The sequence below is a fragment of the Biomphalaria glabrata genome, chromosome 12, assembly GCF_947242115.1.
Source record: "Biomphalaria glabrata chromosome 12, xgBioGlab47.1, whole genome shotgun sequence".
Taxonomy (NCBI): domain Eukaryota; kingdom Metazoa; phylum Mollusca; class Gastropoda; family Planorbidae; genus Biomphalaria; species Biomphalaria glabrata.
In genome coordinates this window covers 19,038,491-19,054,356 of record NC_074722.1, presented here as the reverse complement: position 1 = coordinate 19,054,356, position 15,866 = coordinate 19,038,491, and the positions used below count along the sequence as shown (strand labels likewise).

At 38.5% G+C, this 15,866-nt stretch overlaps 1 protein-coding gene across 1 annotated transcript in view; it reads left to right on the top strand.

Annotated features, from left to right (window-relative positions):
• Positions 1–15,866, top strand: part of LOC106071341 (hillarin-like) — a 101,709-nt gene that overhangs the window by 19,449 nt on the left and 66,394 nt on the right. Inside the window, exons 2-3 of the mRNA XM_056005471.1 lie at positions 8,729–9,459; positions 11,122–11,277. Of these exons, the coding sequence (XP_055861446.1) occupies positions 9,247–9,459; positions 11,122–11,277 (369 nt within the window). The 5' untranslated portion in view covers positions 8,729–9,246. The remainder of the gene's footprint in view (positions 1–8,728; positions 9,460–11,121; positions 11,278–15,866) is intronic.

Here is a 15,866-nt window from a genome sequence, read left to right as displayed (position 1 = left end):
AATAATAATAAGATGCTGCCTAATCCACTCAGTAGAACACGAAAGATGCTGCCTAATCCACTCAGTAGAAAACGGAAGATGCTGCCTAATCCACCCAGTAGAAAACGGAAGATGCTGCCTAATCCACTCAGTAGAACACGGAAGATGCTTCCTAATCCACTCAGTAGAACACGAAAGATGCTGCCTAATCCACTCAGTAGAAAACGGAAGATGCTGCCTAATCCACCCAGTAGAACACGGAAGATGCTGCCTAATCCACCCAGTAGAACACGGAAGATGCTGCCTAATATACCCAGTAGAACACGGAAGATGCTGCCTAATCCACCCAGTAGAAAACGGAACATGCTGCCTAATACACCCAGTAGAACACGGAAGATGCTGCCTAATCCACCCAGTAGAAAACGGAAGATGCTGCCTAATTAACTCAGTAGAACACGGAAGATGCTGCCTAATCCACTCAGTAGAACACGAAAGATGCTGCCTAATCCACTCAGTAGAAAACGGAAGATGCTGCCTAATCCACTCAGTAGAACACAGAAGATGCTTCCTAATCCACTCAGTAGAACACGAAAGATGCTGCCTAATCCACCCAGTAGAACACGGAAGATGCTGCCTAATACACCCAGTAGAACACGGAAGATGCTGCCTAATCCAACCAGTAGAAAACGGAACATGCTGCCTAATACACCCAGTAGAACACGGAAGATGCTGCCTAATCCACTCAGTAGAAAACGGAAGATGCTGCCTAATAATAATAATAATAATAAGATGCTGCCTAATCCACTCATTAGAAAACGGAAGATGCTGCCTAATCCACCCAGTAGAAAACGGAAGATGCTGCCTAATTAACTCAGTAGAACACGGAAGATGCTGCCTAATCCACTCAGTAGAACACGGAAGATGCTGCCTAATCCACTCATTAGAAAACGGAAGATGCTGCCTAATCCACCCAGTAGAAAACGGAAGATGCTGCCTAATTAACTCAGTAGAACACGGAAGATGCTGCCTAATCCACTCAGTAGAACACGGAAGATGCTGCCTAATCCACTCAGTAGAACACGGAAGATGCTGCCTAATCCACCCAGTAGAACACGGAAGATGCTGCCTAATCCACCCAGTAGAACACGGAAGATGCTGCCTAATCCATCCAGTAGAACACGGAAGATGCTGCATAATACACCCAGTAGAACACGGAAGATGCTGCCTAATCCATCCAGTAGAACACGGAAGATGCTGCCTAATCCACCCAGTAGAACACGGAAGATGCTGCCTAATCCACCCAGTAGAACACGGAAGATGCTGCCTAATCCATCCAGTAGAACACGGAAGATGCTGCCTAATCCATCCAGTAGAACACGGAAGATGCTGCATAATACACCCAGTAGAACACGGAAGATGCTGCCTAATCCACCCAGTAGAAAACGGAAGATATATAATAATATATAATATATAAATAAAAATAATGATAATAATAATTAATGCTGTGATAAAATTGAGTGACTCTGACAGCAAGCTTTTCACTTGTCACATACGCCCCCGCCAAGATGGATCTATCGCAGAGAATCCATAAAAGGCGAGCGGACTGAGGTCACTCTAACTTTGGGATTAGTTGTTATCACAGCATTAGAAAAAAAAATCCGGGAAAATAAAGAGGTAGCCATGCCAGGAGGAGAGTCTGTCCAAGTCTGTCCGTGGTCTACTTCCCGTTTCTGAGTATGTAGTCACCTGGGTGAAACATTTGGGGTTGCTTGGGAGAGTAGATTGGGCGATTGGGTGAGTAATATTTCCTTCCTGGGGCGGATTGGTGAGTGTGATTGGGGCTTAGACGGGACGCCCAAGGCACATGTGCACGTTGGGGCTTACGTCCGTCGCCGCTGTGAGGCGCTTCTTCACGAGAGTAAGTGGTCAGCTTAACTCGGTTTCGCCTGACAATGTCAGGGAAGAGTGGCCTGATAAAGAATGTGGAGTTCTGATAGTGAACGTCCCCACGAGTGCGATAATTTGGCTTACATCGTGGCTTCCTGACACGGTCAGTGCCAGGGGAAGGTTGGTATTGAATGGTGGCTGAGGAGCCATGGTGAGAAGTGTTTTCACGAGCGCGAGGGTTCGGCTCACCTCGTGACTTCCTGACACTATTAATGCCAGGGGGAGGTTGATTTGGAATGGTGGCTGAGGAGCCATGAAGAGGAGTGAGTCCACGAGAGCAAGGGTTCATCTTACCTCGTGGCATCCTGACACTGTCAATGTCAAGGGAAGGATTTTTATTTTTATCTTTTTTTGTCAATCCTACTTTCTGGAATATGGGTGCGGCATTGTATTTAACCTTAAGATAATATTTTATTTCTTCTAATAAACGCTGATATCACCCATCCTCTGGAGCCGCCGAGTCATATTTAAACTTTAGTGTCTACATCGAGCATACATGTGTACTTGGTCGCAGAAAGCGCTGCAAAGGAGATAACTTTGCTGCAGCTTTATTCCCTTCAAGTACATGGAATACCTGGACATAATCGGTGATGTTGCGCGAATAAACGACGCTGTGGACGGTTGGCATCATGCCCACCAATCTCTATTTTCATGTCGTCATCTAACAGTGTGGACATTCCTAGATGGGCATCAGTTTTACAGGTTAGCGCCGGCACTGAAAGCGTCCAAGGAAGTCATATGAAACACTGGCCAAGAGAATTACAAACATTGAATCAATGGATCGTCATCTGTGCCTACGATCAATATATTACCTATCTTATTGATTGTGATTAACATACAAAAACAATGTTTACATTAGCTCTATATCTATAGATTGTAAAATTGTACTCTTTTAATGGCATTAAATTTTATTCTTATGTAATGTGTCACATCAATATATGAAATATTTGATGGTTTCATACTTTTTACATGTTTTTTTTATGTATGAAAAGATCTGTGGGTGAAATGACCAGAGAGTGAAATGACAGAGACCCGCGAGTTAATGTAAAGATATGAACCAGGCCTATATGTTATCAATCAATCGTTTACTTTACTTAGGAACAAGTCTTAAATACTTTGTTTTCTTTCCTATATATGTCATCTAAATTTAAATCTAGAATTATATATAGGCCTAACCTATAAAAAGTGACCTCCTGATCGTTATAAGCGGTTTCACGTCAGGCGACACGAACAGATTCGTGCATCCTCCCCTCCTTGTCCTCCTAGATCTGAACGTTAACATCGAACTATTGGAAGAGATGAACCCAAATCTACGTTAAAATGTTTCAAGTATTTACAAAACAATTAAATTTGGCTAGAGAATTAGAAAATGTAGATTTGGAAGCGATGTTGACTTGTCAACTCAATAATGTCAGGATTCAAAATACACACACTCACAGAAACACAAACATAGAATGATGGCATGAATCAGGAGTCAGGACTATGTGAAAACTTTGGTAGACCCACTGTGTGAATACTTTGGTAGACCTACTATGTGAATACTTTGGTAGACCCACTATGTGAATACTTTGGTAGACCTACTGTGTGAATACTTTGGTAGACCTACTATGTGAATACTTTGGTAGACCTACTATGTGAATACTTTGGTAGACCTATTATGTGAATAATTTGGTAGACCTACTGTGTGAATACTTTGGTAGACCTACTATGTGAATACTTTGGTAGACCTATTGTGTGAATACTTTGGTAGACCTACTATGTGAAAACTTTGGTAGACCTATTGTGTGAATACTTTGGTAGACCTATTGTGTGAATACTTTGGTAGACCTATTGTGTGAATACTTTGGTAGACCTACTATGTGAATACTTTGGTAGACCTACTGTGTGAATACTTTGGTAGACCTACTATGTGAATACTTTGGTAGACCTATTGTGTGAATACTTTGGTAGACCTACTATGTGAATACTTTGGTAGACCTACTATGTGAATACTTTGGTAGACCTATTATGTGAATACTTTGGTAGACCTATTGTGTGAATACTTTGGTAGACCTATTGTGTGAATACTTTGGTAAACCTATTGTGTGAATACTTTGGTAGACCTATTGTGTGAATACTTTGGTAGACCTACTATTATTGTTTAAAAATGAAAATGTACCACGACTACTGAAAAACAATTCTGTTTATGAATTTTTTGTTTGTCGTAACATTTTAATTCGACCAAATTGTTAAGCTCATTGTCAGCTAAATGAACAATAACTATCAGTTGAAGTCTAAGTGTGGATAATAAAAGTGTGAGTTCTAGATGATTGCCTGAACTCTTATGGTATAAAGAAAATCGAATGTTGTGTCAAACTTGTTACATAGTGTGCCACATTGAAAGCACATCTGCTGGTGTCATGGTGACCTGTATCTTGCTGTCGATAAACTGGGGATTTAATCAATGATGACGCTAAGAGTAGCTAAAGATGGAGGGGGGTGATGGTGGTATAAATAGTCGGGTAGCGAGAATTTCTCTAGTGATGGAGAAACTTCGATTCAAGCGGTCACCATCTCTTTGCCTCCACCCGCCCTTACCTTCAATACAACAAGGCCAATAAGAGCAAGGAAAAAAATCGTCTGGGGGTGAGCGACCTTGACCTTGAGTTCAATCAACAGATAAACTGATGCAAACAAAAAACGAAGTAATCAAATATACAGTGCCCTTTCGTGAGAATACATACAGAAATACATACAGAGGTTTCTATAGGCCTAACTAAAGGCTATACATACAGAGGTTTCTATTGGCCTAACTATATACATACAGATGTTTCTATTGGCCTAACTATATACATACAGAGGTTTCTATAGGCCTAAATATATACATACATAGGTTTTTTATAGGCCTAACTATATGCATACAGAGGTTTCTATAGGCCTAACTATATACATACAGAGGTTTCTATAGGCCTAACTATATACATACAAATGTTTCTATAGACCTAACTATATACATACAGAGGTTTCTATAGGCCTAACTATATACATACAGAGGTTTCTATAGGCCTAACTATACATCTACACACAGACGGATAGATGGTGGGAGGGAAGTGTGTGCGGGTTAATGGTGAGTAGATGGATGGATTAGATTACACAGGTAGATTCAATGCTAGATTTCGACTTTAAAGGGCCCTAAGCCCTAATCTAATGCTGATATGGGGCAAGTTTAGTCCTCTTTGAAACAATTTATAACTAATGAATGTTAAAAAAAAAAAGCAAAACTATTTTTACCTCGCCCCCCCCCCCCGGAGAAACAAATCATTTGGTGAATGAAGGTATAAATCATCATAGACAAATATATTTAATATGTAATATATATAATTCTCTTCTTCCCTCAAGAGTTTGGACGAGAAGAAGAAGTAAAGGAAATATCACTCTCTTATTTCTGCAATTTTTGTTTTTGAGTTTTCAAAAGATTTTAATAATTTCCGGATATTTCCATGACTTTTTCGTATATTTTATTATAAGTTATAAAATGGTTTAATTTAATAATGTACACCAAGAATTAGCGCGGGTCCTTTGAAAGTGCGGGGCACACTGCGGGTCGCATAGGGGCCTAAGGCCGGCCCTGCAAAATAACGGCGTATGCTACGCCGTGGGTCGACTAGTATAGTATAAATCTAGTAGACTTGAGAATAGTCTAATGCTAGGCTTTTGCATCTAGACTTAGAATGCGGTGCGCAAACTGTTGTTGAACATTAATTGATTCAACTCTTCAATGACTAGGACCTACATGTGGAAATACCCGAAGAACGGTATTTTCTAGTCCTTTAGCCAAACTTTGATTATTTTTTTTTATACTTTGAAAAATTATAACGGTCAAATTAGAGTTTTCTCAGTGTGACCAACGAGCCAGTAATTCTTTTACCAACAATATATTTCAATTGTAAAATTTCTAGGAAAATCGTTCGAATTGTTTTCTAGAAACGTGTGGCGCCTTGAGGTCCCAGTTTTTGCTGAACTAGATCTCGAAATGACAAATCTTTATTTTATATTCTGAGATTGCCATGTATAAATATTTTCATTAAAATTCCTCTTATCGGCTTACAAATTCTTTATTGGTTAAAAAAAAAACAGCTTGGGAAGGGGGGGGGACACGGATCTCGAAAACAGCTCAATCTACACGATTTTCCTAGAAATTCGACAGTTTAGTCTATCTTTGGGAAAAAATACTAGCTATTTGGCCACACTGAGAAAACTCTGGTTTGAGCTTTATAATTTTAAAAACATAATGTTCTTTAAATTAAATTTGTTTCTAGACACTCGGTGGGTATTCCTTCAATGTCATTCAAAAGTTAAAAAAATAAATTAAAAGTCCAGGAACATTTTGCACGCGTCTTTAAAGTCTGGTCTATGTCTATGGTCTGGATCTATTGGCCAATCACCAAACTAAAATCTGCTTTAAGATATAGATCTATTTAGATCCAGCAATAAAATTAATTTTATTTATAAAACACTATTAACAAACATAGTGTAGGAGCGTCGGGGGAGGGGGGGGCGGGGTAAAAAATGTTACATTTTTCAAAATCTATCATTCATTAGTTATTACTTATTGAGAGCAAATTGAACAAGAAATGCTCTTACAAAAAAGTCTTGAGCTTCATGAAGGAGGAACTGTCGTCTGAAAGAAAATGTTTTCTTATGTTACTTTTTATGAACACAATTATCATATTTTAAACATGTATTTCATTGTCGGCTGCATTTTGAATAGCACTGTTAGACATTTGTTGCCCAAATAGTTGCATTTTGAATAGCACTGTTAGACATTTGTTGCCCAAATAGTTGCATTTTATTATGTATTGTAAAAATTATTATTTTTTTTAACTTTTGAAAACATCCTAAAACCGATTTGAACATGCTCACTATATGACACACAGAGAACACTATGATGACTATATGACACACAGAGAACACTAGGCTCACTATATGACACACAGAGAACACTAGGCTCACTATATGACACACAGAGAACACTAGGCTCACTCTATGACACACAGAGAACACTAGGCTCACTATATGACACACAGAGAACACTAGGCTCACTCTATGACACACAGAGAACACTAGGCTCACTATATGACACACAGAGAACACTAGGCTCACTATATGACACACAGAGAACACTATGCTGACTATAGGACACACAGAGAACACTATGCTGACTATAGGACACACAGAGAACACTATGCTGACTATAGGACACACAGAGAACACTATGCTGACTATAGGGGACACAGAGAACACTATGCTGACTATAGGACACACAGAGAACACTATGCTGACTATATGACACACAGAAAACACTAGGCTCACTATATGACACACAGAGAACACTAGGCTCATTATAAGACACACAGAGAACACTATGCTCACTATATGACACACAGAGAACACTATGCTCACTATATGACACACAGAGAACACTAGGCTCACTATTGGACACACAGAGAACACTAGGCTCATTATAAGACACACAGAGAACACTATGCTCACTATATGACACACAGAGAACACTAGGCTCACTATAGGACACACAGAGAACACTAGGCTCACTATATGACACACAGAGAACACTATGCTGACTATATGACACACAGAGAACACTATGCTGACTATATGACACACAGAGAACACTATGCTCACTATAGGACACACAGAGAACACTATGCTGACTATAGGACACACAGAGAACACTATGCTGACTATAGGACACACAGAGAACACTATGCTGACTATAGGGGACACAGAGAACACTAGGCTCACTATATGACACACAGAGAACACTAGGCTCACTATATGACACACAGAGAACACTAGGCTCATTATAAGACACACAGAGAACACTATGCTCACTATATGACACACAGAGAACACTATGCTCACTATAGGACACACAGAGAACACTATGCTCACTATAGGACACACAGAGAACACTAGGCTCACTATATGACACACAGAGAACACTAGGCTCACTATAGGACACACAGAGAACACTAGGCTCACTATATGACACACAGAGAACACTATGCTGACTATATGACACACAGAGAACACTATGCTCACTCTATGACACACAGAGAACACTATGCTGACTATAGGACACACAGAGAACACTATGCTGACTATAGGGGACACAGAGAACACTATGCTGACTATAGGACACACAGAGAACACTATGCTGACTATAGGGGACACAGAGAACACTAGGCTCACTATATGACACACAGAAAAACACTAGGCTCACTATATGACACACAGAGAACACTAGGCTCATTATAAGACACACAGAGAACACTATGCTCACTATATGACACACAGAGAACACTATGCTCACTATATGACACACAGAGAACACTAGGCTCACTATTGGACACACAGAGAACACTAGGCTCATTATAAGACACACAGAGAACACTATGCTCACTATATGACACACAGAGAACACTAGGCTCACTATAGGACACACAGAGAACACTAGGCTCACTATATGACACACAGAGAACACTAGGCTGACTATAGGACACACAGAGAACACTAGGCTCACTATAGGACACACAGAGAACACTATGCTCACTATATGACACACAGAGAACACTAGGCTCACTATAGGACACACAGAGAACACTATTTTGTCCTGTGTGTTGTCCCTTAGACTTTCTTCTCTTCAAGCGTGTCAGAAAGTTCTCCCCAGAAAACACTTTAGGCTTTTACTTTGTGCGTTTCTTCAAATGTTGATTCTCTTTGCATTGTTTCTATCCCACAGAAACAATGCTGGGGAAGATGAAAAAGATCAGTTCAAGGTATGAATGGGGTGTCAGCAGCCACGAGTGACCTGCTTCTTCTAGATCAGTTCAAGGTATGAATGGGGTGTCAACAGCCACGAGTGACCTCCTCCTTCTCTCTTGTCCAGAGTTTCAAGGAAGTTCAAGACTTGGATTTATGTGTCTTCATAGTCCACAGTAGGTCATTGTACAGGAACTAACGTCTGTGACCCGATCATTAAAAAGGTGTTAAGGATAGGTCATCCTGTCCTGAGTGGAACATTAAACATGGCTGTACGGACCAAGAGTATAGATTTAATGTGTCAGCTTAATGGCGCTGTAAGGATTAGGCTGAGTCCTCTTGCTTAACACCAAGTACAACCCTCAAGCTTCTGTTTCTTTTCTTTTTTTGGACTACACAATTCTCCACTGGCTGAGTTCTGGTGTTTTAAATGTCTTCAAAGTGTGAGTCACATGACACGCATTCAAGTCAGGAAATGACATAGCGTTTATTCTAAACATGGCATCAGGGTTCTTGATGACGTCATCCAGGTCAGCCATGGAGCAAGACACACTAAGTTCTGACAACGACTCGGATGCTGGTCAAGACCAGAGCTCACCCTTGCCTGATGCCTGCCACAGATGTGGGAGTCGGGTGTACCCGGTGGAGAGAGTGGATGTTGGGGCACTGTTTCATCGCAGGTGTTTTAGATGTCGCATCTGTGGACTGCAGGTAAATAGAACGACAGGCAGACAGACAGACAGACAGAGAGAGATGTCAAAAACTTTTACATAATGTTACCCAGCTCCCACTTCAGCTCTTAAAATATATTGTTTCACATGTCCAATTTTTGTAAGACATTTGATTACTAATACATTACTCAGACATTACTTATAGACGAAGAAATTAAATGTAGATTGAAATAATTTGTTTTATAAACTAGTCGGACAGGTCGACACCCTCAGGATTTCAAATTTTACAATTTTTATGTATTTCAAAATATGCATTTAAATAGATTTACAAGAAAATAAAATCAAGGAAAATAAATTTACAAGCCCACTCTTTCTTCGGTTTCCAAAATATTAAATATGCTGCCATGGGAGCGGAACTTGATGTAGAGACCCTCTTTCAGACGTCGCCTCATTTGATTTAGCATTGCTTCGGAGACTATTGTGAAGAGTATTGGAGTCAGCACCCCCCCCCCCCTTCTGTTTTACACCACACCATTCTCTATAGAGAAATGAGCTGAAAGGTCACCATTGTACCTGATAAGACCTTTGTGTCCCGCGTGCAGTTTCTGTTCTAGATTCTAAAAAGTGTATTATTGAACAGTGCTACATCTAGATTCTAAAAAGTGTATTTTTAAACAATGTTATATCTAGATTCTAAAAAGTGTATTATTGAACAATGCAACATCTAGATTCTAAAAAGTATATTATTGAACAGTGCTACATCTAGATTCTAAAAAGTGTATTATTAAACAGTGCTACATCTAGATTCTAAAAAGTGTATTACTGAACAATATATGCTACATCTAGATTCTGAAAAGTGAATTATTGAACAATGCTACATCTAGATTCTAAAAAGTATATTATTGAACAGTGCTACATCTAGATTCTAAAAAGTGTATTATTAAACAGTGCTACATCTAGATTCTAAAAGTGTATTACTGAACAATATATGCTGCATCTAGATTCTGAAAAGTGAATTATTGAACAATGCTACATCTAGATTCTAAAAAGTGTATTTTTAAACAATGTTATATCTAGATTCTAAAAAGTGTATTATTAAACAGTGCTACATCTAGATTCTAAAAAGTATATTATTGAACAGTGCTACATCTAGATTCTAAAAAGTGTATTATTAAACAGTGCTACATGTAGATTCTAAAAAGTGTATTACTGAACAATATATGCTACATCTAGATTCTGAAAAGTGAATTATTGAACAATGCTACATCTAGATTCTAAAAAGTGTATTATTGAACAGTGCTACATCTAGATTCTAAAAAGTGTATTTTTAAACAATGTTATATCTAGATTCTAAAAAGTGTATTATTGAACAATGCAACATCTAGATTCTAAAAAGGTATATTATTAAATAATGCTACATCTAGATTCTAAAAAGTATATGATTAAACAATGCTATATCTAGATTCTAAAAAGTATATTATTAAACAATGCTACATCTAGATTCTAAAAAGTGTATTATTAAACAATGCTACATCTAGATTCTAAAAAGTGTATTATTAAACAGTGCTACATCTAGATTCTAAAAAGTGTATTATTGAACAATTTTACGTTTAGATTCTAAAAAGTGTATTATTGAACAATTTTACGTTTAGATTCTAAAAAGTGTATTACAGAACGTTTGTCTTGTATTTCATATCACCAGTTAACTTTGAGAACATTTCATTGGGACCAGACAACTGCCCCAGATATTTACTGTCACGCCCATGTACCCCGCCATGTTGGTTGCCTTGACAACGAGTCTGTTGGGATTAAAACCGCCATCAATGCTCCTAAAAGAGGCGTGGCCACGTCTGATCAGGTTAGTATCATGTTATATACTTTCAGTTCAGGAAGAGATGATACGTGGGGGGGGGGGGGGGGGCAGAAAAGAAATGCCGCGTGAGTTTACACAACTCCATGACAATAGTCATTGCTCTCAGTCACTGCTCTCAGTCATTGCTCTCAGTCACTGCTCAGATCATTCTTACGAATAGACCTTGCTTCTCCAATACGATGGGAAAGGTTTGACTCTTAAAGATTGTTCCATTTATTTGTGCTACTCAGTAAAAGATGAATTCAGTCCCTGCCATGAAATAATGTAAATACTTGTCCTGATGTGGTCATGGTCTGTCGGTAATCACAACAGCATGACATAATAATAGATTTTTTTCATTACATTGCAGTGACAGACTATGGGACATTCTGATTTTTGTTCAAACGTTTTTCTTTGTCCTGAATTGCTTGTTGCTTGTTACACCCCAGAATTGGCCAACAGCAGAAGAAGTTTGACAGACTATGTTCAGCAACATTTCCAATTCGTTCTGTTTCCACTTGCACTTATTGATTGGACGAGGCAAGCACCAAGTGGCGGCCAGCTCGGTTCCACTGCTGGGTGATCTCAAGATAAACTAAGCCTGCACTATGTCTAGCTAGGGACGTTTAGAGCGCTAGTGAGACCTGTTGTCTCCCTTGATGGCCCATATAAGAACGAAGTAGTCAAAAATAGTGTGATGAGCCTTACATCAATATCAAGGAAGATTAGTGAAAATAGGTGAATTAACATTGAGATATCTTCTTCCCCACCCCACGCCTATTTTCTAACAATCAATGATTGAGATGATTGTGACAACTCAGAGACGAGATAACAGTATGTTAGGGCATAATTGTAGAGAACTGGGTGTCAATATTAGGAGAGACTCGCACCTCAATACAAAACAAGTGCAACTTAAATGAACTGAAAACAATAATCATAGTGTTTTTTTTTCCTATAATGTAATCCAGACATCGGTGTATGATTGAAACTTGGGGGAATCTACATTTTATGTAGCAACTCTAGAAAGGGAAAAACTAGCTATTAGTTCTAAAGTAATTGTATTACATTGAACTCATTTCTATAGCAGTCAAACATCCAAACATCTTTTGTTCTTGTTCTTGTATATTTGCTATTTTACTTTTGAGTCTTCTCTCCTGAAGGCTTTCCAAATTTAGTGAATATTCAAATGTGAATATTCGTTTGTTATGAATCTCACTGCTCTATTTTGTGTCTGTTCCAGTTTCTTAATGTTTACTTGAGTTGAGGGGTCCCAAACAGAGGATGCATATTCTATTATTTGCCTAACCAAGGTTAAAGAACATTTTAGTTTTATGTTCTTATTTGATTTATAGAAATTTCTTTCAATAAACCCTAATGCTTTGTTTGTTTTTTTTGATAGTTTAATCTATATTACCTTTATATCAAGTTTTTATTACATTTATCTCTATTATATTCATATCAACACTAAATTACCACTATATGACATCTCAAGTACTTCCATATCAACACTAAATTACCACTATAAGACATCTCAAGTACTTCCATATCAACACTAAATTACCACTATAAGACATCTCAAGTACTTCCATATCAACACTAAATTACCACTATAAGACATCTCAAGTACTTCCATATCAACACTAAATTACCACTATAAGACATCTCAAGTACTTCCATATCAACACTAAATTACCACTATAAGACATCTCAAGTACTTCCATATCAACACTAAATTACCACTATAAGACATCTCAAGTACTTCCATATCAACACTAAATTACCACTATAAGACATCTCTAGTATAAGTATATTAGCATGAAATTACCCCTAAATGACCTCTATATTATTTCTAACTTAATTATATATGTTCTACATATATTCTAGATATGTTCTATATATGTTCTTTAGTACCGCTATTTTAGCTCTACATAACCTTTAAATGACCTCAAGATTACTTTAATTTCTGATCACCTCTGTACCAGTCACTATATGACCTCCTTAGTCACTACTCTAAAGGGTCTACTACCTCCTTAGTCACTACTCTAAAGGGTCTACTACCTCCTTAGTCACTACTCTAAAGGGTCTACTACCTCCTTAGTCACTACTCTAAAGGGTCTACTACCTCCTTAGTCACTACTCTAAAGGGTCTACTACCTCCTTAGTCACTACTCTAAAGGGTCTACTACCTCTACTTTATCCCTTCTATATTACTTCTGTGTTACCTCTATATTACTTCTGTGTTACCTCTATATTACTTCTGTGTTACCTCTATATTACTTCTGTGTTACCACTATATTACTTTACATGCTGTTCAAGCATGGCTTTTTAAAAGTAACCTTTAAAGTTATTCACATTACTCAGATTATCGCCTCGTATGTGTGTGTGCGTTCTAATCCATTGTTACCCTTGCATTATGTCATACTCTACATCTGTCTATGTATTTATACTTCTGGACGTTATTACGGGCTACCCCTGCCGTAGTCTACATATGTCTATGTATTTATACTTCTGGACGTTATTACGGGCTACCCCTGCCGTAGTCTACATATGTCTATGTATTTATACTTCTGGACGTTATTACGGGCTACCCCTGCCGTAGTCTACATCTGTCTATGTATTTATACTTCTTGACGTTATTACGGGCTACCCCTGCCGTAGTCTACATCTGTCTATGTATTTATACTTCTGGACGTTATTACGGGCTACCCCTGCCGTAGTCTACATCTGTCTATGTATTTATAATTCTGGACGTTATTACGGGCTACCCCTGCCGTAGTCTACATCTGTCTATGTATTTATACTTCTTGACGTTATTACGGGCTACCCCTGCCATGGTCTAAATGACATGGTTCAAGTGGGCATCGAGTTAACATGTTTCTGGAACATTCTCCAGCCTGCGGGAAACGAGAAGAGACGTGAATAATTGAAACAGGCTGGAGCGAGGCGGTCCAAGGGAGGCTGACGATCCAGCCGTAACATGGCGGTGAAAGGGAGCGAACTTTGAATTGCCTAGTTCTTCCAATGATAGTAGTGCGCCTGCAGTGCGAGTTACCTCCCCTCGATGTGTTATTGTTAGATCTCCTTGATTGTTGATATTGTGCTATGGAGAAGTACTTGTACTAGCTCACACAGACCCACAGTAGACCATCATCAGAACATACATCAACACATCATTGACACGCTTTCATTAGACCCCATGACCATGAGTTCTCTTTTCAGCATCGTGCACCCTTTCTAATTGAGAAACCGAATCTAAACCAATGCAGTCTTCTAGACTCTTGGGATTTCAACACATCGACATTTAGTCCAGCCAGTTTCCAGGATTACATCCTCTCTCACTCTTCTACACTCTCACTTTGTTACTCTTGGCTTAACATCATGCACGAATTACCTCTGTATCTTTCTCTTCTTCAATTTCTCTTGTACACTTTCTCTATTTTCTCCCTCTCCCCTATATATTTCTCTCTATTTTCTCCTTGTCCCCTATATCTTTCTATTTTCTCCCTCTCCCCTATATATTTCTCTCTATTTTCTCCCTCTCCCCTATATATTTCTCTCTATTTTCTCCCTCTCCCCAATATATTTCTCTCTATTTTCTCCCTCTCCCCTATATCTTTCTCTCTATTTTCTCCCTCTCCCCAATATATTTCTCTCTATTTTCTCCCTCTCCGCTATATATTTCTCTCTATTTTCTCCCTCTCCCCAATATATTTCTCACTATTTTCTCCCTCTCCCCAATATATTTCTCTCTATTTTCTCCCTCTCCCCTATATATTTCTCTCTATTTTCTCCCTCTCCCCTATATATTTCTCTTTATTTTCTCCCTCTCCCCTATATATTTCTCTCTATTTTCTCCCTCTCCCCTATATATTTCTCTTTATTTTCTCCCTCTCCCCTATATATTTCTCTTTATTTTCTCCCTCTCCCCTATATATTTCTCTTTATTTTCTCCCTCTCCCCTATATATTTCTCTTTATTTTCTCCCTCTCCCCTATATATTTCTCTTTATTTTCTCCCTCTCCCCTATATATTTCTCTCTATTTTCTCCCTCTCCCCTATATATTTCTCTTTATTTTCTCCCTCTCCCCTATATATTTCTCTTTATTTTCTCCCTCTCCCCTATATATTTCTCTTTATTTTCTCCCTCTCCCCTATATATTTCTCTTTATTTTCTCCCTCTCCCCTATATCTTTCTCTCTATTTTCTCCCTCTCCCCTATATCTTTCTATTTTCTCCCTCTCCCCTATATCTTTCTCTCTATTTTCTCCCTCTCCCCTATATATTTCTATTTTCTCCCTCTCCCCTATATATTTCTCTCTATTTTCTCCCTCTCCGCTATATATTTCTCTCTATTTTCTCCCTCTCCCCAATATATTTCTCTCTATTTTCTCCCTCTCCCCTATATCTTTCTATTTTCTCCCTCTCCCCTATATCTTTCTATTTTCTCCCTCTCCCCTATATATTTCTCTCTATTTTCTCCCTCTCCCCTATATCTTTCTCTCTATTTTCTCCCTCTCCCCTATATATTTCTCTCTATTTTCTCCCTCTCCCCTATATATTTCTCTCTATTTTCTCCCTCTCCCCTATATCTTTCT